Source organism: Urocitellus parryii, chromosome 9, assembly GCF_045843805.1.
Source record: "Urocitellus parryii isolate mUroPar1 chromosome 9, mUroPar1.hap1, whole genome shotgun sequence".
Taxonomy (NCBI): Eukaryota; Metazoa; Chordata; class Mammalia; order Rodentia; family Sciuridae; genus Urocitellus; species Urocitellus parryii.
The window spans coordinates 20,286,185-20,314,085 of NC_135539.1; the positions used below are offsets into that span (position 1 = coordinate 20,286,185).

Sequence of the window (27,901 nt, forward strand, 5' to 3'; positions counted from 1 at the left end):
AGACAGTAAGGCAGCCTCCACTGAGAGGCCCACCATGACACCAGGACCCCAGACAGGGCACGGGATCATCTTGCAATTCTTTCCCTTTTCTCTTCTCATGGCCTCACAACTTCAAGGACCTTGTGAATCCCTGCTGCAAGCCTGAGCCTGAGCCTGCCCCCCGGGGAGCAGGCTGCTCTGCCTGTCTGTCCTTCCTCATCTGGGCAGTCAGATAGTGCAAGCTGGGTGCCCGTGCCCAGACCTCCTGACTCCTGCTTTCACCCCTCTTGCTGGTACTGACCCATGTGACCTGGGTCCCATTAACCTAATTCAGGCTGAACACAATTCCCCCTGTACCAGCCTGTGACCCTCTGGGTTGTGTTTCATCTTCTTAACTCAGGGGTCCTGAATGGCACCAGACACCTTGCCATTTTAGGATGACCCTTTGGGACGGAGTCTCATCTCATCCTTCCTTCCCACTGCTCTTTGTCTTCTGCCCTAGGCCACCTTCACTGAGGACCAGCTCTGGACAGCAGGGAGTAGGAAGGGATCCTGGTCCTATCTGCATCCTACAGGCCCCAGATGAAAACTCCATCCTGTTTGAAGACACCTCCTATGCAGATGGCTGTTCCCCTCCACTCAGGGTAACCCAGAGGTATGTGGTGGCTTCTAGGAAGTCCAAAAATACGGGAAGTTGTCTGGGAGACTAGAGGGAGGAGGCAACAGAGCATCTTACAGGATCCAGTGTTCTTCCCCTTCTCTCATGTCCCTGGGCCATCCCTCTGCACACCCTCTTTCCCACCCAGGCAGGGCTGGTGGACACCGCAGGCTGCGGGGCCAAGGTCCCTACTTGGTCCCAGTGGGATTTACTTTGTCTCAGGTTTCCTCCTGGATTCCAAGAGAGCCTCTTGTTGGACACATCACGTTTTATTCCTGAGGTCATAGGTCAGGCTTGTGCCCATGCTCCCCCTGCAGTGGCTCCCCATGACACCACTCAGAGCTGCCAGCGGAACTTGAGCTTGCAGCCTGCCATCTTCTCAGCATAGTGGGCATCAAAGCGCTCATTCTGGGCCACAGTGAAGACAGATTTCCAGTCCCCCACGATGCCTGGGGAGGGAAAAATGGGTCTGAGTCCCCCCACACAGGTGGCCCCACGTGGCTCAGGGCAGTCAGCTCTGGCAACTGCTTCCACCCTCCCTTCTCCAGACACCCACCCTGGCCAGCACCCACCTTTCCTCATGAAGGGAGAAATGTTGTGATCCATTATCTCAGTTGGCATGGTGGTGTAGTTAGTCATGGGATTCTTCTTCATCTCCTCGAAGGATGTGTGCTGGACGATGTGATCTACCATCTCCTCTGACAGGGAGCGCCCCAGAAACTCCAGGATCTTTTTAATCTCCCTTTTGGGGTTCTGAAACAAGAGACAGGCTCATTAGAGGGGGCCTGGATTACTTACAGTGCAAACACAAGGGAAGTCCCCTCTCTGGTGTCACAAGCAAGGAGCTGGCCCCTTCCACTTGGAAACCTCCCAGCCCTAACTCTTCACTCTGGGCCTCTTTCCCTGGAGCAAAAAGACTAGCTCTCAGCCTTAGGGTCCTGGAGTGAGCCCTGCTTGGTGCCTTAGGAGAGAGGGCAGGGACAGTCTTCCTTTAGAACTGTGGCCCCAGGCAGGAAGACATGACAACAACAAACTGCTCATCTGTGACCACGTGTGTAGCTGACCCAGGTGCTAGGAGATAAGGCCTGAGCTGGGTCCTGAGCTGAGCTGGCTCTGTGGCCAGGAATGGGAAGAGTGTGGGGGATCCTGGACTGGGTGGGCCTACCAATGGGGAGGGTCCTGAGGGCCTGGGCAGGTGCCCTGATGTTCCTGTCCCCGAGATAGGACATGCAGAGAAGTGTTAGACTGCGGTCTCACCTCCTTCAGGTCTTCATAGAAGAGGTAGAGCACAGGGTGGGAGCGGCTCAGCTTCCCCCACTCCAGCACGTGCTGGTACCATGACCCAAAGGACACTGGGGAAGGAGAACCGTCCAATTGGTATGAGTTTTAGGTGGCCGTCCTCAGCTCCATCCCTCTCCTTCCTCCAGATTGGGGCCCACCTTGTCCATCCATGAACTTCTCTAGGAAGTTGTCCCAGGTGCCAGGTTCAGGGTGTCCCTTGGCCATTTTGTAGAAGTTGTAATAGGAGACAGCCACGTCCTTTCCGTTGCGGGCAACATAGATCACCTGCAGGGACACACGACACCACCTCACGTGCACACCCCAGGACTGCCTGCCCTCCTGCCTGCCCGGCCCCCTTCACAGCACCCACAGGGGGAGTTCCTTCTCAGCTTGACAAGGGAACACACTGAGGCCTTGAGGCTGACTTGCTGGAGACCTCAGGGATGGTTGTGGCAGCTGGGATCTGAACTTAGATTTTTAAAAAATATTTTTAGTTGTAGATGGACACAATACCTTTATTTATTTATTTATCTATTTATTTATTTATCTATTGATGTAAGTGGTACTGAGAATCAAACCCAGTGCTTCACATGTGTTAGTCAAGTGCTCTATCACCCAGCCACAGCCTCAGTCCCTGAACTCAGCTCTGGTGTGAAAACCCTGGCTGGTCTCTGGAGCCTTACTTCCTACTAATCTCACCCCTTGAATTACCCCACACACCCAGATGGAGAAGAAGGCAGGCAAGGACCCTCCAGCTCCTCTGTGAGCCTCTGAGCCGCAGGGCTCCCCTGTGCTCAGGTCTGAACTGAAGAGACTCACTCTCCTCATGTTTTGCCCACCACAGTGAGGACAGGTTGTCTTTCCACTTGAGTAGAGACAAAGCTGAATGGCCTAGTGAGTGCCCTGCCACTCACCTTCACCTTCTGATCCAGAAAACTTTGGGGAAGCAGGGCCAGTTGCAAGTGTGTTCTGAGGAGCCGAGGGGCAGGTGTTTCTTTCAAAATGTCCATACCTAAGGTGCAGGCAGGAGAAGATGTGATGAGCTGGAGCCCACTCCTCTAAGGTCACCTCGCCCAGAATCCTACCACTCACCTGTGGAAAGCCCTGGCCATTTCAACTCAAGGACAGGCACCCGTTCATAAGTTGGGGCCCGGTGACACTTCTCTAGGTTACCATCCTGGTAGATCATTTCCATGATCTCAGTTACCCATGTGGTACCTGGAAAGAGAGAAAAACAGAAGTGACCAGAGTGGAGGGCCAGGCCCTGCTGATCAAGGAGGACCCTGCAACCCCAATGGGCTCTTCTCACTTACCAGACTTGGGGTAGGTGCTGATGAGCAGGTCATCGGGCCAGGCCTGGAAGCTCTGAATTGGCTCCACCATCTCTCCAATGTACTTGATCAGCGAAACCCCCTTCACATTGACCAGCGGCTGGCGGTAGATATCCTGGACCAGCTCCATGCTGCTGAGTCAGGGACCAGTGCCTGGTGTGCTTCCTGAGTCCCATCACAAAACAGCATTTGCTGGATGGTTGCTTTGAGATACTGAGGCTTCAGGAGGTCCTGTATTTGCCCAAGCTCACTAAGCTAGTAAGTGGCAGCTGGATTAGAAGGCAGGTCTATCCCCAGTGCAGTGGTTCACAGCTCAGGCTGCACCTGCTGCTCACCTGCAGAGCTTTCCAGGACCCTAGTGCCCTGGAACAGCCCAGAGCCATAGAAGCCATCTCTGGAGCTACAGTGCAGAAACAGTTCTGGAATCTTTCTAGAAAATCCTAGCAAGTACTTCATCATATGAGAAATTCCTCCCTTGTCTGTCTTCTTTATTTTGTTTGTTTTGTTTTGAAGATTTATGGTACTAAGGATGGAACCCAGAGTTCCTACCTGCTAGCTAAGAGCTCTACCACAGAGACAACTGACAGTGCTTGCCCAGCCTTCCTGGCCTAATTGCTCCTTGGCCAGCTTGCTGCTCTGAGTACTTTGTGCTCATGTCACAGCCTACACTCAAGGGGCTCCTCTCTGAGCTGATTCCCTTCCAGAGCTCCAGGGGCCCTTTACATCCAGAAACACACTAGGCCAGCTTCAGCACAAATCCCATTTGTCCAGTCCAGCTCCCTCTGGGCTCCAAGACTAACATGACAATTGAGCAGGGGAACTTGCTGGGAAGCCACATTTGCATGTGAATGAGCAAAATTCTGATGACTCAGCAGAAGAGAAGAGGGGGACCCAGACAGGCTGGATTTGTCCTTTTGAGATGGGGGTGTCCTTAGGGAATGAACAGAAAGGGTAGTAGTCCCAGACAAGGGACCTGTTCAAGCATTAGTAGCACTTGGAAGACGTTGGAATCAGGAGCTGGGCAGGACAACGGGGGTCTGGCCCAGCTACCCCAACTCTGGCATTCACCTGGCCTCTCAAGGTCCTGGTCTTGTGGGCATGCAGGAGGTATATGTAGGTGTGGAGTGGGGAGTGTGGCTCTGTTCTCTGAGCAGAGGTTTTAGGTCCAAAGTGGAAGGGATGAGGAGGCAGCACTGGAAATGGTGCCCTCAAAAAAGGGTAGGGTTTGAGAAGTGGGGATGTCACTGTGCCCCTGCTTCAGGCCCAGACACACACCTTTCATAAAACTCAACACATGGGTTTCACATAGAAAACCAAAGGAGTGAAATGAGGAGAAAGAGCCCGGGGGTCACATGTGTTCTCAGCTGTAATCTGGTTCCTGAAGTGCTCCCTACATGCATGCCTTCAGGAGAGGCAACACACAGCTTTTTTTAATGGACCATGTCAAAGAGGGAGAGCAGAGGGGAAAGATAGGGTGCAGGTCAGCTCACCTTTCTGCTGGCTCCAGGCAAGTGTCTGGACACCAAGGGCTCAGGCCAGAGCAGCCTCTGGTATTCTGGGATCTGCAGATTCTGAAAACCAGGGTACATCCAGAGTGCTGAGTGGGCGGTGCCAAGGGACTGGGGGCGGAGCAGAGCAAGGAGGGCTGTTTTGAGGCAGCATGGGATGGGAAAGACAAGGATGCCAGAGCCTACTAGCCTTGGAGTAGATCCTGCTTCATGGCTCCTGTAGGACCTCAAGGACTGTGGCTCATGGCTGGTGGAGCACAGCCCACAGGTGCTTTTCTTTCCCTGGGCTGAGGAGGCTGGACAGGAAGATTACAGGGTCACAAGGAGGGAGAGCTCCCCACCTTCTCTGCCTTTATCTATTTGGATTACAATCAAATTCTAGCTGGACACTGAAGGTGGGAGTCTCCTGAGCCTCCCTAGAATAATGTGTCCTCAGTGCCAAGCTGGACAAAGCAAGGCAGAGGGGGCTTCCAGGTAGGCGAGAGGCTGGCCACATGTTTGGACCAGTGGTCTCTCCTCCCATTTCTGTCCCCTTGACAGTGGCCTCCCTGCAGATACCATAAGTTTCCCATGACACAAAACTTTTTTCATTGCACTCAAATAAAAACTGTCCCATCTGTGGTGGAGGGGAGTGGTAAAGAAAAGTTGTAGGGTTGGGCATGGTGGCACACACCTGTAATCCGGTGGCTCAGGAGGCTGAGTCAGGAGGATTTCGAGTTCAAAGACAGCCTCAGCAACTTAGTGAGTCCCTAAGCAACTTAGTGAGATGCTGTCTCTAAATAAAATATAAAAAGTTCTGGGGATGTGACTTAGTGGTTGAGTGTCCCTGGGTTCAATACCCAGTACCAAAAATAAAAGATATTGAGAAAAGTCACAAGGTCAGGGTTGGGGAGGCTGAGGTTTCCTGCATGTCTGTCCTGTATTCCTGTGGAGATAGGAGCATGGTCAAAGGCAGCCTAGGGGATGAATGTGGGTAGGGAGGGTGTGGCCAAAATAACCTCTCACCTCTTCTAGTTCCAAGCCATCTCCCTCAGTGCCCACGTGGCACAGCCAATTGACTCCCACAACAGTGAGTTCTCATAGCTGCCAAGGGTGCTCTTGGTAGCAAATGATACAGAGTCAGCTTGTCAAACTCTCTGGGTGCAAAGGATTCAGCTGCCCCAGCCTGGACTGGACCACTGGGCACCCTCTCTCCAGAGTTAGGCAAGACTAGAAAGAGGATAGCATTCACCTAGGACATTGGCCCTCAGGGGCAGAAGCTGCCCTGGCTCTTCCTCAGGAACTCCTCTGCCAGGCAGATCACATGAGTCTTTAGGGGACAGCCAGGATGTGGCAACACAGGGGATAGTCAGTGGTGGCAGATAAGGAAAGGATGGCAGGAAATATGTTATTTACACTTCCTGAGAGCTCAGTGGAAGCCAGGCTTCCATGTCAATTCTGCATTGATTGTTCCTCTGCCCTGAGGTGGACTCTATTCTAAAAGTGCAAACAAGAACTGCCCTCCTGGAATTGAATGTGAAGAGTGGAATGTGGGAGACCAACCTCCCATGACACCGAGTCACTCCCTGGCTGGGCAATTGAGGCGTCAGGCAGGAGCCATGCTGCTAGACTGCCCTGCCATTCTTGGGTTCCAGGGATTGTGTCTTCATGTAGAGGCATGTCTCTCCACAACCCCAGGGATCCAGTCACCTCACCTGTCCTTAAAACATTGCCCTCCTTGACCTTCATTGGACAGGATTTTCCCCAGAATTTAGAGTTCCCCAATAAAAGCCCACACCAAAGTGTTCTCTCTTTCTCTCTCTCTCTCTCTCTCTCTCTCTCTCTCTCTCTCTCTCTCTCCTCTCATGTAGATCCAAACTCCCCCACTGGGAAGGTTGAGGCAGGGAGCAAGAGGAACCATCCCAGAGCTTGGGTTTAAAGCAAAATTGTGTGTCTGTGTTTTATTTCTAACTCCCTGAGAATTTCCTTGAGTGACGTATTCAAACTAAAAACTTTTTTCTCAGCAAGAGAAACCTTAAGAGAGGTAAATAGGGAGCCTACATTCTGGGAACAAATTTTTACCCCTCACACTTTAGATAGAGCTCTTATCTCCAAAGTATACAAAGAACTCAAAAAATTAAACAACAAGAAAACAAATAACCCAATTCAACAAGTGGGCCAAGGATCTGAACAGACACTTCTCAGAGAAGGATATACAATCAATTAACAAATACATGAAAAAATGCTCACCATCTCCAGCAATCAGAGAAATGCAAATTAAAACCACCCTAAGATACCATCTCACTCCAGTAAGAAAGGCAGCCATTATGAAGTCAAACAATAACAAGTGCTGGTAAGGATGTGGCGAAAAGGGTACACTTGCACATTGCTGGTGGGACTGCAAATTGGTACAGCCAATTTGGAAAGCAGTATGGAATGCTGGGAATGGAACCACCATTGACCCAGCTATTCCCCTTCTTGGACTATACCCAAAAGACCTTAAAAGAGCATACTACAGGGACACAGCTACATCAATGTTCATAGCAGCACAATTCACAATAGCTAGACTGTGGAACCAACCCAGATGCTCTTCAATAGACGAATGGATAAAAAAAAGTGGCATTTATACACAATGGAATTTTACTCAGCACTAAAAAATAACAAGATCATGGCATTTGCAGGGAAATGGATGGCATTAGAGCAGATTATGCTAAGTGAAGCTAGCCAATCCCTAACAAATAAATGCCAAATGTCTTCTTTGATAGAAAGGGGGAGACTCAAAACAGAGCAGGGAGGAAGAGCATGAGAAGATTACCATTAAACAGGGAGAGGTGGGAGGGAATGACAGAGAGAAGGGGAATTGCAGGGAAGATGGAAGAAGACCCTCATTGTTATGCAAAATTACATAGAAGATGGTGTGAGGGGGAAGAAAAAAAGAGAGAGAGGGAGAAATGTGTTACAATAGATGGGGGTAGAGAGAGGTGATGGGAGGGGAGGGGAGGGGAGGATAGGAAGGGCAGCAGAATACAACAGGCACTAGTATGGCTGTATGTATAAACGTGGCTGTATAACAAATATGATCATGCAATCTGTACATGTGGAAAAATAAGAATTCATACCCCTTTTGAATCAAATGTATGATATGTCAAGATCACTGTAATGTTTTGAGCAACTAATAAAAAAATAAAAGAGAAAAAAAAAGATTTATTGGGCCATGAAAATTTTTGTAGGGTCATGGAGGTAGCAGACAGTTTTCAGCCAAGGAAGTTAAAGATTAATAATGGGAAATTCAGTTTCAACAGATAAGGACATGTATTTGACTATATTGGAGACTCTAATTAATCAGAAATGAAAACAAGTTTTTAAAAAAGCCAGCTATCACAGTTTCTAAAAACAGTTAGCAAGTTTTTGTGAACAAGAATTACCAGATTTATGTACTTGGAAGAGATTAGGAAGAAAATTATATAAAGCCTGTCTCTCTGCCAAATTATCTAAAAGTACAAAAGATAATATTCAGAAAGTTTGGAATGTGTTAGAAATATGCCTTATTTGATGACTTAGATTAATGTCTGTGCCCCCCAGAGTACCTGCTGAAAGGGTTTCAAAGAGTCATCAAATCTATAGAATTTGAAAAACTGCTGAGGCTAATTCTTCAAAAAGAATCTTCTTTTAAGGAGGCTGAGAACAGAATCAAATTCCATTCAAATCACCCATCAGGCAGATAACCTCAGGGCAAGACCAAAGGCTGAGTGGTTAGCCTCAACTGAACTAGACCTGATTAGTTACTTAGAGAAACATCCTCCCCAGAAAAGCCTAGAGGAGGTCCCTAGAAAGATAGACAGTCCCCCTGGAAGCTTTGGGAAATGAAATCAAGATAGCAATGAGGACACAGATGAGGAATCCCAGACAGAGGAAGGCCAATCAGATGATAAAATCCAGGAATTCTCAGGAAATTTTCATAGATTAGGTCTAGTGGGACCTGCACCAGCTATACAGATTTTGCCACTTCCAGTTGGGAGAACACATTTTAATAGGTACTCTGAACTCACAATGACTTTCCTTACACCATTACAACGTGGGTTCAGGAGAGCGCAGGAAGTGGGAGAAAATATTACCAGGTTTCAGTTTTTCCCCCTTTGAATAGGTAACAAGCAAGATCAGCGTGTTCGTGTACAAGCTGTAATTCCCTTCAAAACTGTAAAGGAGTTAAAAAATGCGTGTGATGTTTATGGCCCTAATTTGTACAAAGCTTGCTTGAGTCAGTATCTCATCAACCCCTCCCAGCCAGCTATTGGGCATCTATTGCATGGTCGTGTTTGAGTGGTGGAGACTTCCTCCTTGGGAAATCTTATTGGTTAGATTTTTGTATGGAGCAAGCAGAAAGAAACCGAAGGCAAAATATTGAAACCCCCTTAGAAATGCTTATGGGGACGGGTGAATATCCGAACTTGGAAAAACAGTTGAATTATGAATTTGCAGTTTATGACCAGATTACCACATGCTCCAAATGCACGTGGCAACCAATTAATTCCTGGGACCAGTCCAGTTTAGTTTTAACTAACATAAAACAAGGTGCTGAGGAGCTTTATTCAGATTTTGTGGACCACCTATATCAAACACCTAATAGATCAATAGGTGATCCAGTTGCTTGTGAATTTATTGTTAAGCAGCTAGCATTTGAAAATGCAAATAAACTTTATCAGGATGTTCTCAGGTCCCATTGGAAAAAAGGGACAGTTTCAGAATTCATTCGCCTTTGTTCGGATATTGGCCGCCTCAATTACAAGGTTTTACACTCACCACCGCTTTAAAGCAAGCATTTCATCTGCAGCCACAGGTATTCCAATCCCGCGGGCCGTATTTTAATTGTGGAAGAAATGGTCATTTTGTGTGAGACTGTGTCTCAGCACCACAAGTCAAGGGCCTTTCCCGGTATGTGCCCGTGCCATTACAGGGTGAGAGGCCAAGTGACAGGGGAGGAGATAGATCAATATGGCTTTGTCCTGCCTCCATCTTGGTCTTCACTTCCTGCTAAAAAACTTCTCAGGGGGGCCTCTCCCCAGGCCTGGAAATGAGGGGAAGGGAGAGAGGTCACAGGTCTTGACATCATTAGAGCCGGTCATGGCGAGCTGCCATTTTTACCAGCAAGGTGCGCCCAGGCCATACTCTCACGACCAACAATGGTGATTGATTTAACACCTGAAATGGGACCGAGTTAGATTCCTACCAGAGTTTATGGGCCACTGCCTGCAGGAAATATAGGATTAATTTTGAAACATAACAATTTAAAAGAGGCAATCCAAGTATTACTGGGAGTTATTGACTTTTATTTTAGAGGAAAAATAACAGTTACTATAAAATTGGACTATGCCATTCGGCTTTCTACTAAGAATGCCATAGCTCATAGTAATTCTGCCAATAAAACCTCAACTCCTAGGCCACTGGATGTGGGAAGCTATTCTCACACATGATTGGGCACCTCCCTGATTGGGTGTGAGGTGTTCTGGCAAAACTGTGTTGAACTAATCCCCACCCTCTCTAGGTGCGAGAGCCCTTCCGTGTGGAGGTGTGACTGACCATTGACCCTGAGACCAATCACTGACCCTGACCATGAAATGCTGTCCCCTTCAACCTTCATTGGATGGAATTTTCCCCTGAATTTCTTGTTCCCCAATAAAAGGCCACTCCCTGGCGTGCTCTCTCTCTCTCTCTCTCTCTCTCCTGCTACTCCTGTGTAAACCTTGCTGCCCTCCGGGTGGCTCCAGGCAGGAGCCAGAGGGAGGGCTGTCTCAGACCTGGTCAAAGGAAAAGGTAAATTGAGTTTTGCATGTTTATTTTGATCTCACTAGTTAACTTCTATGCTATGAACCTCTTGTATGAAGCCAGCGTGCTGGTCGCACAGCAGAATTGGCGCCCAACGTGGGGCATTTTAGTTCAACTAGATTGAGTGGGAGCACACTATAAAGATAAAGGAATTGGTGACAATTTGGGGTCACAAAAGTACCTGGAGGTACTGAAGGAATGAGACGTTAAATTAATTAAAATGGGAAATTCAACTTCTACTGATAAGGAGATGCATTTGACTATTCTAGACACTATAATTAATCACAAAGGAAAACAGATTAAAAAAAGACTCAGTTATTACAATTCTTAAAGATTGTAGGTGAATTTTCCCCTTTATTTTGTGACCAAGAATCCCCAAATTTACATACTTGGGAGAAATTAGAGAGGAAATTACAAAAAAATTGCCTTTCTAATGAATTACCTGGAGGCATCAAAAATATTCAAAAAACTTAGACAGCCTTAGAAATTTGTCTTTTTGAATACATGGGCCATAGTTTGTGGTCCCATGAAGATCTATTGAAAGGCATTCAGAGAGCTATTAAGTCTATTCAAATGGAAAATCTGCCTGAGGCTAAGTTAATTTCTTTTCCTGAGCCATTTAATACCGAAAGCTCTTGGGGCTAAACCGAAAGTTAGGAATGTGACTGAGCTTGCAGGAACAAGATCAGGATTTCCCAGAGGAAGATCATAGAAGTCAGGGTCATAGAGAGGAAACATCCGCAATCATAGAGAGTCCTCAGGAAGAGATAGACAATCCTCCTGGAGAGGAAAATCCGGAAGTAATTCCTAGAGAGGCACAAAGCCCTTCTCCACCACGTGGCTTAGAAACCCAATTTCAAAATGGCGATGGTGGAGATTCTTCCCACGAGTTGCAGTCTGAGGAAGAGGAATCAGACTGAAATTCAGGAATTACGGAGAAATTTTAACAGACTGCGTTTAACACCGACTGCCCAGGCTATTAGAATTCAGCCATTGTCTGCTAAAAGGAGAAAATTTAACAGGTACTCTGAATTAACAATGACTTTTTTTACCCCGTTCCAGCGAGGTATTAAGAAAGAGCAGGAGGCCGGAGAGGACATTAGCGGGTTTTCAACTTTTCCCAGTTTTTGAGCAGTTTAATGACCAGGACCAAAGGGTTCGAGTTCATGCTGTAATTCCATTTAAGACTATTAAGGAATTGAAGAGTGCTTGTGAGACTTATGGTCCAAATTCACTTTTGTACAAAATTTGATTGATACCATATCCTCACAACCACTTCCACCAAGTGATTGGATTTCATTAGCCAGATCTTGTTTGAGTAGCGGAGATTTTTTACTTTGGTGGTCTTTGGGGGCTGATTTTTGTACTGAACAAGCAGAACAGAATAGAAGACAAAATTTGCAGACCACAGTAGAAATGTTTTTGGGAACGGGTGAATTTGCTGATTTGGAAAGACAGTTAAATTATGAATTTGCAGTGTATGATCAGATAACTGACTGTGCTAAACGTGCCTGGAAACAAATAATCTCCAAGGACCAGTCCAATTTAGTTCTTACCAGAGTCAAACAAGGTGCCAGTGAGCCTTATTCTGATTTTGTAGCACGTTTATATCAGACAGCAAATAGGTCTATTGGAGAACCAGGAGCTTGTGAGTTTACTGTTGAGCAATTGGCATTTGAAAATGCGAATAAATATTGTCAGGATGTTTTAAGACCCCATCGTAAAAAAGGAACAGTTTCTGAGTTTATCCGCTTGTGTTCTGAGATTGATTCCACCCATTTGCAGACAGTAACGCTAGCCATGGCCCTGAAACAAACCCGACAACCACAGGAATTGGTACGAAAACCCCGCGGAAAATGTTATCTCTGTGGCAAAAACAATTATTTTGCACAAGAATGTTGCACTGGTAATTTTAAGTTTAGGGCTCCATCTACTGTTTTTTTTTTTTAAAGAGAGAGTGAGAGAGGAGAGAGAGAGAGAGAAAGAGAGAATTTTTTTAATATTTATTTTTTAGTTCTCGGCGGACACAACATCCTTGTTGGTATGTGGTGCTGAGGATCGAACCCGGGCATGCCAGGCGAGCGCGCTACCGCTGAGCCACATCTCCAGCCCTCCATCTACTGTTGATAATAGATATTGCAGGCCTCAACCCCACGTGGCAGATCAAGATGGCGCAGATGAGCCCCCCTTCTTGTCATCATTTCCGCCTGACTGGAACACAAACTTCTGGTCGCCCCCCGCCTGAGAATGAGGAAGTAGATGGTGGTAGTGCAATTTGACATCATCAGGCCCACCATGGGGACTACCATTTTTATTTTACCAGAGCAGAACAAACAGTTTCTGTACAAACCCTTAATGATTTTCAAAAACTATTAGGAGATATTAATTGGCTGAGGCCATCCTTAAAACTAACTACTTCTGAATTAAGTCCTTTTTTACAAATATTACAAGGAAATCCTTCTCCAACCTCTCCATGTCAGCTGACCTTAGAGGCTAGAACAGCCTAAAAAAGGGTTGAAAATGCAATTAAAAGTGCACAACTTACTAGAGTTGATCCTAGAGAAATAGTGTATTTATTAATATTTCCAACTGAGCATACCCCAACAGGAGCCATATGGCAAAGATTGGGAGTTATTGAGTGGATTTTTTTAGCCCACCACCTCAAAAAACATTGATTCCTTTTCATGACTCTATTGCTCAATTAGTCATTAAAGTTAGAACAAGAATTTTACAATTAATTGGATCTGAGCCTGATATCATAATTATTCCATTTTCTGTTCAACAAAATAATTGGCTTTTTCAAACTTCTAGATTATGTCAGATAGCTTTTGCTTATTTTCCTGGCCAGATAGATAGTCATTACCCTCGTGATAAGATTATTCAATTTAATTCATTAACATCACTTATTTTTCCAAAGATTGTGCATGCCAACCTTTTGATGAACCTCCACGGTGTTCACTGATGGTGCAAGCTCAGGTAAAGCAGGTTTTTATGATCGTGTTCACACAGAGGTAATGCAAACTTCATATACTTCTGCCCAAAGAGCAGAGCTTCAAGTTCTGATTTGTGCCTTTAATTACTTTGCAAATAAGCCTATTAATATTTATTCTGACACCTTATATGCAGTCGGAGTTACTAAAAATATTGAAACTTCAGTTATTGGGTATACTTCATCACAAGAGTTATTTGAATTGTTTCATAATTTACAAAAGGCAGTACAATTGCGAAAATAGCCATGTTTCATAGGACACATACGGGCTCACACTAATCTTCCAGGACCTTTACTTTCAGGTAATGACAAGATTGATAAATTAGTAACTATTTTCAACAGATGTCTTCATATAATTGCACAAGCTTCCCATTCTTTGCATCATCAAAATGCTTCTAGCTTACATAACAAAATTTAATATTACCAGAGAACAAGCTTGTCAAATTGTAAGACAATGCCCTAAGTGTGTTATTCACACTCCATCTCCACCATCAGGGGTAAATCCCTGTGGGTTAAAACCAAATCAAATATGGCAAATGGATGTAACTCATATTCCTCAATTTGGTAAGCAATGTTATGTACATGTCATAGTTGATACATATTCCAGATTTATTTTTGGCACAGCACGTACAAAGGAAAATACTCAAAATGTAATTTCTCATTGCCTAGCAGCCTTTGCTGTGCTAGGGTGCCCTATACAGATTAAAACAGATAATGCACCAGCTTATGTAAGCTCTTCTATTCAACAATTTTGCCAAGAGTTTCAAATTAATCATAAATCAGGAATTGCTTATAACCCCCAAGGTCAAACCATTGTGGAACACGCTCATTTATCTATTAATCTTCAATTACAAAAATTAAAAGGGGAGAATAGGTTTATGACTCCCCAAAATAGCCTCAATCATGTTTTGTTCATTTTAAATTTTTCAAACTGTGACATAGAAGGTCACTCTGTGGCTGAGAGACAAATGTCTCCCACAGTAACAGGTCCTTTAGGCAAAGTTTTGTGGAAAGATTTACAGATTGGTCAATGGAAAGGCCCAGACCCAGTGATTATGTGGGGCAGAGGTCATGCTTGTATCTTTCCAGAAGGTGCTTTTCATTCTATCTGGGTGCCTGAATGTGCAATCAGACATGGAAGAGATAGAACCAAGATTCAAGCGACTGAAGATCGACCCGGAGAAGCCCCAATTCAAAAGGAAGAGATATCGGAAAAAGACGAAGACAAACCAGACTGGCCCAGCTGAAAAGCTGATTTCATGGGAAGATGTGAAGAAGCTAACAACACAGGCTTCCCGAATAATTCGATTCCTAGGAAAGAATAGGACCCCAGTCTTGATGGTAGCGACAGTAATTGCCCTGCTGGGCTGTGAGGTAAAGGGGAGCCAAGCAGACATTTACTGGACATATTTCCCAGATCCACCCCTGGTACACCCAGCTGTGTGGACTGGAGAATCTATTCCAGTGTTTACTAATGACTCATTCATGATGGGAGGATTTACAGATACTCATATTACTCCCAATCATGTGACTAGATTTAATTATTCTGGCTACAGTGCCCAATTACCTTTGTGTTGGTCCTATGATAAACATGCTAGCTGTCTCAGAGTATCATTTGAGGAAAAGACAGTCATTGGGAGACCTAGACTGATTAATTGTACTATTGATGGAGACTTAAAACCTTATACTAGATCAGTGATCAAAATGGGACTTCCCCATAACAAACCAGTCATTTCTGCAAAACCTTTATGAATACCTCATTGTCCTAATAGTTCTACAATTGAGATTGGCACCTTTCCTAGTTTGATAGATTGTGTAAATACATTTCCAGTGCAACATATGGTGTCTAAAGATAGTGGGTATATTTTAGACTGGTCTCTAAATATTGACAAAAGACAAATACAAAAAAGTTCTGCTATGACACCTGCAGGATTTGTTAGCAATATTTTGACCTACAGCAAAGGTGGTATTCAAAAAGATGTTTGGCGCTTAATTGCTGCCTCAGAATTCTTACATTTTACAGACAAGCCTTTACCAAAATTTGTGGGCAAGAGCTGTAAGGAAGGTTCTTGTTATGGCTTACAAGCCTGAGTCCAATCTCCTTACGTTTTAATCATTGGAAATGTCAAAGTTAAATGGATAGATGACAGATATCTTGTAACATGTAACAAATGTAACCTAACCAATTGTATTACTAGATATAATAGAGAAAAAGGAGTGCTGGTACTTCATCAGTCCTCTTTTGTTTTATTGCCTGCTAATATTTCAGAGCCATGGTACACTGATGCTGGTTTTCAGGTCTTCAGCAAATCCATACTCAGATAGGAAGACCTAGACATGCCATTGGAATTATAATTGTGGGAGTTATAGCCTTGGTTTCTTTCATTGCATCCACAGTCACAGCTTCAATGACTTTATCTCAAAATATTCAACATGCAAAATTTCTTAATAATTTAGCCCAAAATACTTCCAAGGCCCAGCACAATCAAGTAAATATTGATGAAAGGATTGAGACTAAGTTAAACGCCTTAGAGGCAACTGTTATAAATATAGGTAATGAACTTTCAGCTTTAAAGTTTAAAGAAAGGCTTAAATGCCATGCAAATTATAAAATTGTGTGTATTATAGCTGCCAAGTTCAATTCTTCTCTTTGGGATTGGGAGAAGGTTAAAAACTATTTGTTAGGTATTTGACAAAATAATAATAATAGCTTGGATATTTTGGAACTCCATCATCATATCCAAGATATTCAAAATAACAGAGCTGATTTTTCAGATCCTTCTTCTTTAGCTAATCAAATATTAAAGGAATTAAATGGATTTAAATCCCTGGAAACATTCTTAAACACTCAGCCTGGTACATTATTGCATTGTTCTCTTTGCTGTTAATTCTTTTTTGTGTTGTAATTATAGGATGGTGAGTCTTCAGAGCAATAGTGCAGAGACTCAAGAAAGTAAATCATCACTATTTTTTTTTAAAGAAAAAAGGGGAAATATGTGGGAGGTCATCCTTGCACGTGATTTGAGTTACCTTCCTGGCTGGGCAAGAGGCACTTAGGCACATTTTGTGTCCAGAGCTTTCCCCACCCTTCTCAGGTCCGAGGGCTTGTCCATGTGGAGGAGTGTCTGACCACTACCCTGAAGATCCAATTGTCACCCCTGTCCTTGGCATGCTGCCCCCCTTAATCTTCATTGGATGGAATTTTCCCCAGAATTTTTTGTTCCCCAATAAAATTCCACTCCCTGGCATGTTCTCATTCTCTCACTAGCCTTTTCAGTAAACCTCACTATCACAATAGGTGGCTGGAGGCTGGAGCTAGGAGGAGTCATCCTGGAGCTGGTTTAAAGGTAATTAGAGTATTGTCTCTTTAATTTAAAACTTCCTAGCAGTTTCTCACATCTCAAACCTTCATTCATGAAGCTGGTGCAGGTGGCGGGCTAAAGTAAAGCATTATTAAGGTGAATAATGAGATACATTGCTAAGTTCAGTCCTCTCCCATGGGAAAGGCACTTTTATGGATTTTTTCCTTGTTTTTTTAAATTTTTATATCTTAAAATATATTTAGGTAAAGATTCTTTGGAATTTATATACTAGGATATAGGAATCAAAGTTTGGAGAGTGAGAGGAAAAAGGAAAAATTTTTCATGGTGAAACTTGATACAGAGGATTTTCTACTTCTAGGGAGGCAAATTTTGTTTTTCTGCTGTTTTTAAAAGGTGCTCAAACAATTTTTATGGAGCCTCTTCATTGCATTCTTGTCCTACAGGGGTCAAAATAGCTGTAACTCAGCTGCTGCAGACACAAGACTCTAGACACTGTGCCAAATGGGGCACCACCATCAGTCCTTTTTCCCTTAACAATCTGACTTGGGTGCAAAAGCAGACTGTCTTAAGATCTGATAGTAACACTGGTGTCTGCCATTAAAACTCACTTTTAAAGTGCCCACACATTACCAAGGGAAAATACAAAAGACAGAAGAACACACACTGCAGTGGGAAGATACAGGGTAAGGGCCCATCAATTGTGAGTGCTAACACCCGTGCAGGTCGCAGAGACAAGGAAAGCCACTGCCTGCCATAGGATCCTGCCTGGGGTGGGGAAATGCAAACAAATCCAATGCGAGCCTACCAAAAGTACTGACCAACACATCCCATGACCTTGTTTTTCTAAACCCTATTAATAACTCAGACCCTTGTTGTAGCCCTTTGCCCTCTGACATTTTCTCTCTTGGACACATGTCCCTCCTCTGCTTAACAAAAAGCATTGCTAATCCATCCATGTCTCTCCACTTTTCAATTATTTTTGCTTTCAAAAATAATGTTGATAAGAGGAACCCAAGTTAGACTCAAGGGGGAGACTTTTTGTGACTGGATCCCAAAACTCTGGGAGATAAGGATAGTTTCTCCTAACCATAAAAATCCATAAGAACATATGGTTAAGAATTCAATTAGAACAACCAGAGAAATGAAAAGTTGTGCTCCGCTGTGTAAGAAAAGAATCCAATTAGGACCACTCAACAAGAGCCAAGTGACCTAGAATTGCCATGACAGTAAAGATGTGAGTCTGAAGTCACCCTACTGTCCCTCAGAAGCCAAGATGTGGACCTGGGCAGGACTCTCTGGAAACTTCTCTGGGATACCCAATAAAACTGGAGTGCAGGAGAGGCATGTTGTCCCCTCTCCTCTCTGAGAGGACCCACTCTCTCCCTTGAGATTATCCCCATTCCCTCTTCTGATACCTTCAATAAACTCATTCCTGTTATTCTGACTGATGTATCTGAAATCTTTCTGATTGATTGCAAAAATCAGGGATTGAAGAGGGGGTCTTTGTGCTTGTTAGGTTGGTTTGAGGTAGCCAAGGTAACAAAGCACCAGGCAACCCACACGTGCAAAAGAACAACCAATCAGGCACTGACACACAAGCAGTGAACTACCTGTTAATCAGTGGGGTCTCCTGAGCAATCCTGGAAGGACATGATTCCACCATGCAACCAGCACACTGGTTTCATTAAAGAGGTTCTTGGCATAAAAGTTAGCTAGTGAGATTGAAATAAACACACAGACTCAGTTAAATTTTTCTATGACCAGGTCCGAGAAGGCTCCCCCTCTGGCTCCCACCTCGAACCACCCAGTAGGGCAGCAAGGATTACTCAGGGCTTGCAGGAGAGAGAGAGAGAGAGAGAGAGAGAACGCCAGGGAGTAGCCTTTTATTGGGGAACAATAAATTCATGGGAGAATTCCATCTAATGAAGGTTGAGGGGGGCAGAACTCCAAGGTCAGGGTTAGTGATTGGCCACAGGGTCAGTGGTCAAGTCACACCCTCACACGGACAGGCTCTCGCACCAGGAGAGGGTCGGGAAAGCTCTGACACAGTTTAGCCAGAGTGCCTCAGACCCAAACTGGGAGTTGCCCAGTCACGTGTGAGAATGGCTCCCCACATATTCCCCCTTTCTTTTCTTAAAAATGAGGCGATGGTTCACTCTTTGGAGTTTCTGTATTCTTGTTCTGAAGACTCGCCATCCTGTAATTACAACACAAAAGATAATTAACAGCAAAGAGAATAATCCAATAATGTACCAGGCTAAGTGTTTAAGAATATTTCCAGGGTTGAATCCATTCAACTCCTTCAATATTTGGTTAGCCAAAGAAGAAGGATCTGAAAAATCAGCTCTATTATTTTGAATGTCTTGGATATAGTGATGAAGTTTCAGAATATCCAAGCTATTATTACTATTTTGCCAAATACCTAACAAATGGTTTTTAACCTTCTCCCAATCCCAGAGAGAAGCATTGTACTTGGCAGCTGTAACACACACATATTTATAATTTGCATGGTTTTAAGACTTTCTTTAAATTTTAAAGCTGAAAGTTCATTACCTATGTCTATAACAGTCACATCTAAGGCATTTAATTTAGTTTCAATCCTTTCATCAATAATTACTTGATTACGCAGAGCCTTGGAAGTATTTTGAGCTAAATTATTAAGAAATTTTGCATGCTGAATATTTTGAGACAATGTCAGAGATGCAGAGACAGTGGAGGCAATAAAAGAGACTAACGCCAAAACACCAACAATTATAATTCCAATAGCACATTTAGGTCTTGCTAGCTGGGCATGAATTTGCTGCAAGACTTGTAAACCAGTATCAGCATACCATGGCTCTGAAATATTTGCAGGTAATAAAACAAAAGTGGGCTGATGAAGTATCAGCACTCCTTTTCCTCCATTATACCTAGTAATACAATTGGTTAGGTTACATTTGTTACAAGTAACAATATATCTATCATCTATCCATTTAACTTTTACATTTCCAATAATTAAAACATAAGGAGACTGGACACAGGCTCGTAAGCCATAGCAAGATCCCTCCTTACGGTTCTTGCCAACAAATTTTGGTAAAGGCTTGTCTGTAAAATGTAAGAATTCTGAGGCAGCAATTAAGTGCCAAATATCCTTTTGAATACCACCTTCACTATAAGTCAAAATATTACTAACAAATCCTGCAGGTGCATAACAGAATTTCTTCGTAATTGTCTCTTATCAATTTTTGGAGACCAGTCTAAAATATACCCACTATCTCTAGACACCTTGTGTTGTACAGGAAAAGTATTTACACAATCCATCCATCTAGGAAAGGTGCCAATCTCAATTGTAGAACTATTTGGACAGTGGGGTATCCGTGGAGGTTCTGCAGAAATGACTGGCTTGCTATGGGAAAGTCCCATCTTAATTACTGATCAAGTATAAGGTTCTAAGTCTCCATAAATAGAATTATTTGTTAGTCTAGGTCTACCAATCGCTGTCTTTTCCTCAAATGATACTTTCAGACAGCCAACATGTTTATCATGGGACCAACACAAAGGTAATTGGGCACTGTAGCCAGAATAATTAAATCTAGTCACATGATTGGGAGTAATATGAGTATCTGTAAATCCTCCCATCATGAATGAGTCATTAGTAAACACTGGAATAGATTCTCCAGTCCACACAGCTGGGTGTACCAGGGGTGGATCTGGGAAATATTTCCAGTAATTGTCTGCTTGGCTCCCCTTTACCTGACAGCCCAGCAGGGCAATTACTGTTGCTACCATCATCACTGGGGTCCTGTTCTCTCGTAGGTGTCAAATTATTCGGGAAGCCTGTGTTGTTAGCTTCTTCACGTCTTCCCATGAAATCAGCTTTTCAGCTGGGCCAGTCTGGTTTCTCTTCGTCTTTTTCCGATATCACTTCCTTTTGGATAGGGGCTCCTCCCGGTCAATCTTCAGTCACTTGAATCTCGGTTCTATCTCTTCCATTTCTGATTGTGCGTTCAGGCACCCAGATAGGACGAAAAGCACTTTCTGGGAAGATATAAGCATGACCTCTGCCCCACATAGTCACTGGGTCTGGGCCTTTCCATTGACCAGTCTGTAAATCTTTCCTCAAAACACTGCCTAAAGGGCCTGTTACTGAGGGAGACATTTGTCTCTCAGCCACAGTGTGACCTTCAGCGTCAGTTTAAAAAATTTAAAATGAACAAAGCATGATTGAGGCTATTTTGGGGAGTCATAATCCTATCCCCCCCTTTTAATTTTTGTAATTGGAGATTAATAGATAAATGAGCGTGTTCCACAATGGTTTGACCTTGGGGGTTATAAGCAATTCCTGATTTATGATTAATTTGAAACTCTTGGCAAAATTGTTGAAAAGAAGAGCTTACGTAAGCTGGTGCATTATCTGTTTTAATCTGCATAGGGCACCCTAGCACAGCAAAGGCTGCTAGGCAATGAGAAATTACATGTTGAGTATTTTCCTTAGTACGTGCTGTGCCAAAAATAAATGTGGAATAAGTGTCCACTATGACATGCACATAACATTGCTTACCAAATTGAGGAATATGAGTTACATCCATTTGCCATATTTGATTTGGTTTTAATCCACGGGGATTTACCCCTGATGGCAGAGATGGAGTGTGAATAACACACTTAGGGCATTGGCTTTCAATTTGACAAGCTTGTTCTCTGGTAATATTAATTTTTTTACGTAAGCTGGAAGCATTTTGATGATGAAAAGAATGGGAAGCTTGTGCACAGTCATATGAAGACATCTGTTGACAAAATTACTAATTTATCAATTTTGTCATTACCTGAAACTAAAGGTCCTGGAAGATTAGTGTGAGCCCGTATGTGTCCTATGAAACATGGCTATTTTCGCATTAGCACTGCCTTCTGTAAATTATGAAATAGTTCAAATAACTCTTGTGATGAAGTATATCCAATAACTGAAGTTTCAATATTTTTAGTAACTCCGACTGCATATAAGCTGTCAGAATAAATATTAATAGGCTCATTTGAAAAGTAATCTAAGGCACAAATCAGAGCTTGAAGCTCAGCTCTTTGGGCAGAAGTATAAGAAGTTTGCATTACCTCTGTGTGAACACGATCATAAAAACCTGCTTTACCTGAGCTTGAACCATCAGTGAACACCAATAAAGCTTCACCTATAGGATGTGCACGTACAATCTTTGGAAAAATAAGTGACGTTAATAATGCAAATTGTATAATCTTATCACCAGGGTAATGGCTATCTATCTGGCCAGGAAAATCAGCAAAGGCTATCTGCCATAAGCTAGAAGTTTGAAAAAGCCAATTAGTCTGTTGAACAGAAAATGGAATAATTATGATATCAGGCTCAGATCCAATTAATTGTAAAATCCTAGTTCTGCCCTTAATTACTAATTGAGCTATGGAATCATGAAAAGGAATTAATGTTTTTTGAGGGGAGTGGGATAAATAAATCCACTCAATAACTCCTAATCTTTGCCGTATGGCTTCTGTTGGGGTGTGCTCAGTTGGAAATATTAATAAATACACTATTTCTTTAGGATCAACTCTAGTAAACTGTGCATTTTTAATGGCATGTTCAACTTTTCTTAAAGCTGTTTTAGCCTCTAAGGTCAGCTGACGTGGAGAGGTTGGAGTAGGATTTCCTTGTAATATCTGAAATAAAGGACTTAAATCAGAAGTAGTTAGTTTTAAGGATGGCCTCAGCCAATTAATGAAAGGTTAATAAAATAGGTACTTGTCACCCCGTTCTCTATATGCTTAACAAAACACTGTTGAAATCTTAAGAACTGTCTGATAATCTTGTTCCCAAGAAACTGGAAAAGACTGGTAACCCTCTCAAATTGCGTATTCGAAGTGTAGGGCTATGGATTCTCCCCTTAACCACCAGTAGTCCTAACCCTCATCAGCCCGTTCAGACAGGAAGTATGGTCTATCTCGCATACAGCCCCCTTAGGGACCTGGTGGCCATCTCTCCACCCAGACATTTGTCAGTTGGCTATAGGTCTTTCTTATTCGGTATCCCTGATGAAGAGGATCCCACTAAAATTCCATTAAATCCCTTCCGTAGCATAGATAATAGAAACAAACATTATGGATGTGGGGACACGCGAGCCAGATGTAGGTTGGCTAACCTAGATTACTATGTTTGCCCGGCGGACTATCAAATCCACAAACAGTCACGGCTGTGTGGGGGAAAAACCGACTTCTTCTGTAAGTCATAAGGATGTAAACATACAGGGGCTACCTGATGGAACCCAAACCTCCGCCAGTTCTCAGACCATTGCCCCCTTGCTGAAGTAACAGGTACTGAGGTATCTCTCCACCCATTCACTCCTCTCTTCTCCTGTCAGTGCCCACACCAAGTCCCACCAGGTCCTCTTACCAGCTAACCCAAAACTCAAACCAACTAAAAAAACCCTCAAGCCCCTATCCAAAATGTAATAAAAATGGCCTTTAAAATTAATTTATCATTACTAAAAACAGGTTACTAAAAATTTAAAGTCCCTCACAGGCTTTTTGGGATACTCACTCCAGTCTTCCCTTCTGCTCTACCTGTTCTACTACTCAAGTTTTTGTTGCTAGGAAAATCCCAAACCCCTTTCCCATTATTCTTTTACATCTCTCCTTCCTCATTCTCAGATCCACGGAGCTGCTCTCAGCACCGCCTTCCCCGTCCTCCCCCTCTGTACCAGGCCCACAGAAAAGTCTTAACTGACCTTCTCCAAAAGTCTTCACCATGGCTGACTTTAGGACTTTCAGCAAAAGAGTCCCTATAAAAGAGTTCAGTATAGATAAATTTCCTCTTTTCATGTTGCCCTGTTCTACTTGGCCACTGGCTGGAAAAATCAGCACTCCTAAGCTAGACACCCCCTTACTAGTTTTTCACAAAATATGTGAACAGGGCCTCTGGCCTTGAGCTGGGGCTTCACAAAAATGGTTACATTTCTAAGATAAAAAAGTTATCAACTGGGCTCCATGGTAACAGCTGGCAATAAAAAAAAAAATTCTCCCCCTCCCAGGTGTCCTTGAAAAGTTAACTTGCCCAGAACAGAGAAAAAAAACTGCTTTTTGTGAACTTCTGCAGACTGTGAACTTCTGAGCCCCTTCCCTTACATGTTGAGTACAAAATTCTAAAACTACCTAAACTTGGGGTTCAGGGGATTAATTGATTACAACAGAAGCAATGCCCTCTGAATCCGGTTGCAACCAGATAGGACTGTTTCCCTGTCTTCAGTGCTATCTTAGGTGCCTTGCCTTGTCCGTCCCTACAACAGTATAATTCTATATACTTAAACATTATTTATGTTTTTATAAAATGGTCAACAGATGTGATTAATTATGTAATGGTGCAGATGTTTCCCAGAGTGCTCTATCATGACGCAGATTCATTTAAAGATCAAATAGGGGGGCATACAACCCGGTTCCACCGGGAACCTGTATCCCTCACTTTAGCCATCTTATTAGGAATGGGAATTGCTGCAGGAGTGGGCACAGGGACCACTGCCCTGGTCCGTGGGACACAACAAATGACCCAATTAAAAACAGCAATGGACCAAAACTTAAACATATTAGAAACCTCCATCACAGCTTTGCAGGAATCTTTAATCTCTCTCTCTGAAGTTGTTTTACAGAACAGGCGAGGGTTGGACCTCCTCTTCTTGAGAGAAGAGGGCCTTTGTGCTACATTAAGGAAAAAAATGTTGTTTTTATGCCAACCATACTGGAGTTGTAAAAAAATCTATGAGTAAATTAAGAAGACGCCTTGAAGAGCGTCAGCGAGAGAGAAAGGCCCAAAAAGGGTGGTATGAGTCTTGGTTCACACAGTCCCCCTGGTTAACTATGCTTTTATCAGCCCTGACCGGTCCTTTAATAATTCTTATATTGTTGCTAACTCTAGGACCCTGTTTGCTCAACCGTGTAGTTTCCTTTCTCCAATCCCAAAATTAGACAAATCAAACTTATAATAATCAGACAACAATATACCCCGCTAGCAGACACAGAATGTGAAACCCCCCAATGATCACTTTTATGATTAAAAATAGCCAGAAGAAGAAGTGGAAAATGAAAGGTTAATAAAATAGGTACTTGTCACTCCGTTTCTCTATATGCTTAACAAAACACTGTTGAAATCTTAAGAACTGTCTGATAATCTTGTTCCCAGAATGTGCTGTCCCTAACTGTGGACTGTCTGCTAATCTTGTTCCCAGAATGAGCTGTCCCCAACTGCCAAACTACGAAATGTAACTTCTCTCGCTGCCCTCTCCAGGGAAACTATATAAGCTCTGCTCAAGCTGTTCTCAGGGCTCTATCTCTCTTTGCTATAGAGAGCTCAGGCCCCAGCATGCTGGTCTCCAAATAAACCCACCCTTCTGCTGTTGCATAAGACAGTCTCTTGTGGTCTCTTACTCCGACGTTTTGCTGGACCCTTACAGCCTCAGCCAATTAATATCTCTTAAAAGCCTTGAAAATCATTAGGGGTTTGTACGGAAACTGTTTGTTCCATTCTGGTAAAATTAAAGATGGTGGCCCCCATGGTTGTTGCGATGACATCACATTGCGTGACCATCACCTACTTCCTCATTCTTGGCCTGTGGGGAGGGCCTCCTGGAAGTTTGTGTTCTGGCCAGGTGGAAATGATGACAAGAAGGCAGGCTCATCCGCGCCATCTTGATCCGCCACGTGGGGTTGAGTCCTGCAATATCTATTATCACCAGTAGATGGAGCCCTGAACTTAAAATTGTGCATGCGACATTCGCGCACAAAATGGTTATTTTTCCCGAAAACATAGCATCTCCCGCGGGGCTTTCGTACTAATTCTTGCGGCTTTAACGTTTCCTTTAGTGCCACTACTAGGGCTACTGTCTGCAAATGGGCAGAGTCTATCTCAGAACATAAGCAGATAAACTCAGAAACTGTCCCTTTTTTACAGTGCGGCCTAAGAACATCCTGACAATATTTATTTGCACTTTCAAATGCCAATTGCTTAACAATAAACTCGCACGCCCCGGGGTCCCCGATCGACCTGTTTTTGGTCTGGTACAATCGGGCTATGAAATCTGAGTACAGTTCACTGGCACTTTGCCTGATTTGGGTAAGAACTAAATTGGATTGGTCTTTAAAGATAATCTGCTTCCAGGCACGTTTCGCACAATCAGTTATTTGATCGTATACTACAAATTCATAATTTAACTGGCTTTCTAAATCAGCAAATTCACCTGTTCCTAAAAACATTTCTACTGGAGTCTGTAAATTCTGTCTTCTATTTCTTTCTGCCTGTTCAGTACAAAAATCAGTCCAATAAGAAAGCCAAAGTAAGAAATCTCCACTCAAACAAGATCTAGCTAATGAAATCCAATCACTAGGTGGGAGGGGCTGCGAGCAAATATTATCTATCAGGCTCTGTACAAAAGGCGTATTCGGACCATACATCTCACATGCACTTTTTAGTTCCTTAATGGTTTTAAATGGGATTACAGCATGAACTCTAACTCTCTGATCTTGCTCATTAACTTGCTCAAAAACTGGAAAAAGTTGAAAACTGCTAGTATCTTCCCCCACTTCTTGAGCCTTCTTAATACCTCCCTGGAACAGGGTAAGAAAAGTCATTGTTAATTCAGAGTACCTGTTAAATGTTGTCCTTTTAGCAGGTACTGGCCGAATTCGAATAGCCTGGGCAGACAGTGTTAAACGAAGCTTGTTAAAATTTCTCTGTAAGTCCTGAATTTCAACATCTGATTCTTCTCCCTCAGACTGTGAGTCATGGATAGAATCTGCGCTGTCGCCATTTTGAAATTGGGCTTCTAAGCCACGTGGTGGAAAAGAACTCTGTGCCTCTCTAAGAATCTCTTCCGGATTTTCCTCCCCAGGAAGATCCTCTACCTCTTCCAGAGGACTTTCTAGGACTGCGGAGGTTTCTTCTCTATGATCTTCCTCTCTATAACTTCCCTGTGGGCTAGCCTGATCCTGCAAGTTTAAAGTCATATTCCTAAATTTCGGTTTAGCCCCTAGAGCCTTTGTTTTTAAATGGCTCAAGGGAAAGGAAATTAACTTAGCCTCAGGCAGATTTTCCATTTGAATAGACCTAATAGCTCTCTGAATGCCTTTTAATAGATCTTCAGGGGGCCACGAACTCTGGCCCATATATTCAAAAAGACAAATTTCAAGTTTTTTGAATATTTTCTATACCTCCAGGTAATTCATTAGAAAGACAAACTTTTTGTAACTTCCTTCCTAGTTTCTCCCAAGTAAGTAAATTTGGGGACTCTTGTTCACAAAACCAAGGGCAAAATTCGCCTACAATCTTTAAGAATTGTAATAACTGAGTTTTCTTTATCTGTTTTCCTTTCTGATTAATTATACTGTCTAAAATAGTCAGATACATTTCCTTATCCGTAGAAGTTGAATTTCCCATTTTAATTAATTTAACATCTCTTTCCTTCAATATCTCCAGGTACTTTTGTGACTCTAAATTGTCACCACTTCCTTTATCTTTATCTTTATAGTGTGCTCCCACTCAATCTAGCTAATCTAGAATGCCCCTCATGGGCGCCAAATTCCACCATGCGACCAGCGCACTGGTTTCATTAAAAAGGTTCTTGGCATAAAAGTTAGATAGTGAGATTGAAATAAACACACAGACTCAGTTACCTTTTTCTGTGACCAGGTCCAAGACGGCTCCCCTCTCTGGTTCCCACCTCTAACTGCCCGGCAGGGCAGCAAGGATTACTCAGGGCTAGCAGGAGAGAGAGAGAGAGAACACGCAAGAGAGTAGCCTTTTATTGGGGAACAATAAATTCATGGGAGAATTCCATCCAATGAAGGTTGAGGGGGGCAGCACTCCAAGGTCAGGGTCAGTGATTGGCCCCAGGGTCAGTGGTCAAGTCACACCCCCACACAGACAGGCTCTCTCACCAGGAAAGCTCTGACACAGTTTAGCCAGAGAGCCTCAGACCCAAACCGGGAGTTGCCCAGTCACGTGTGAGAATGGCTCCCCACAGACATGGATCTCAGAAAGATCCTCTGACCAA

At 43.5% G+C, this 27,901-nt stretch overlaps 1 protein-coding gene across 2 annotated transcripts; it reads right to left on the bottom strand.

Annotated features, from left to right (window-relative positions):
- Positions 1–916: 916 nt before the first annotated feature.
- On the bottom strand, positions 917–27,598 carry LOC144256872 (sulfotransferase 1A1-like). 2 transcript variants are annotated; one of them, XM_077802610.1, is made up of 9 exons: positions 27,522–27,598; positions 4,740–4,820; positions 3,232–3,380; positions 3,011–3,136; positions 2,833–2,930; positions 2,077–2,203; positions 1,895–1,989; positions 1,210–1,390; positions 917–1,086 (listed from the first exon to the last, which is right to left on the bottom strand). In XM_077802610.1, the coding sequence occupies exons 3-9, from the start codon at positions 3,377–3,379 to the stop codon at positions 974–976; spliced, it is 888 nt and encodes a 295-aa protein (XP_077658736.1). In that variant the 5' UTR covers position 3,380; positions 4,740–4,820; positions 27,522–27,598; the 3' UTR covers positions 917–973. The 2 variants fall into 2 exon arrangements, with proteins under 2 accessions (XP_077658736.1, XP_077658735.1); XM_077802609.1 differs by lacking the exon at positions 27,522–27,598 and adding an exon at positions 26,497–26,583.
- Between the last annotated feature and the right edge of the window lie 303 nt (positions 27,599–27,901).

Excerpts from the sequence above, each read along its gene's own strand:
- LOC144256872 (XM_077802610.1), bottom strand. The coding sequence starts at position 3,379 with ATGGAGCTGGTCCAGGATATCTACCGCCAGCCGCTGGTCAATGTGAAG. Across the intron at positions 3,137-3,231 it reads CAGCACCTACCCCAAGTCTG|GTACCACATGGGTAACTGAG; the intron begins GTAAGTGAGAAG and ends CTCTCTTTCCAG. Across the intron at positions 1,087-1,209 it reads TTCTCCCTTCATGAGGAAAG|GCATCGTGGGGGACTGGAAA; the intron begins GTGGGTGCTGGC and ends TTCCCTCCCCAG.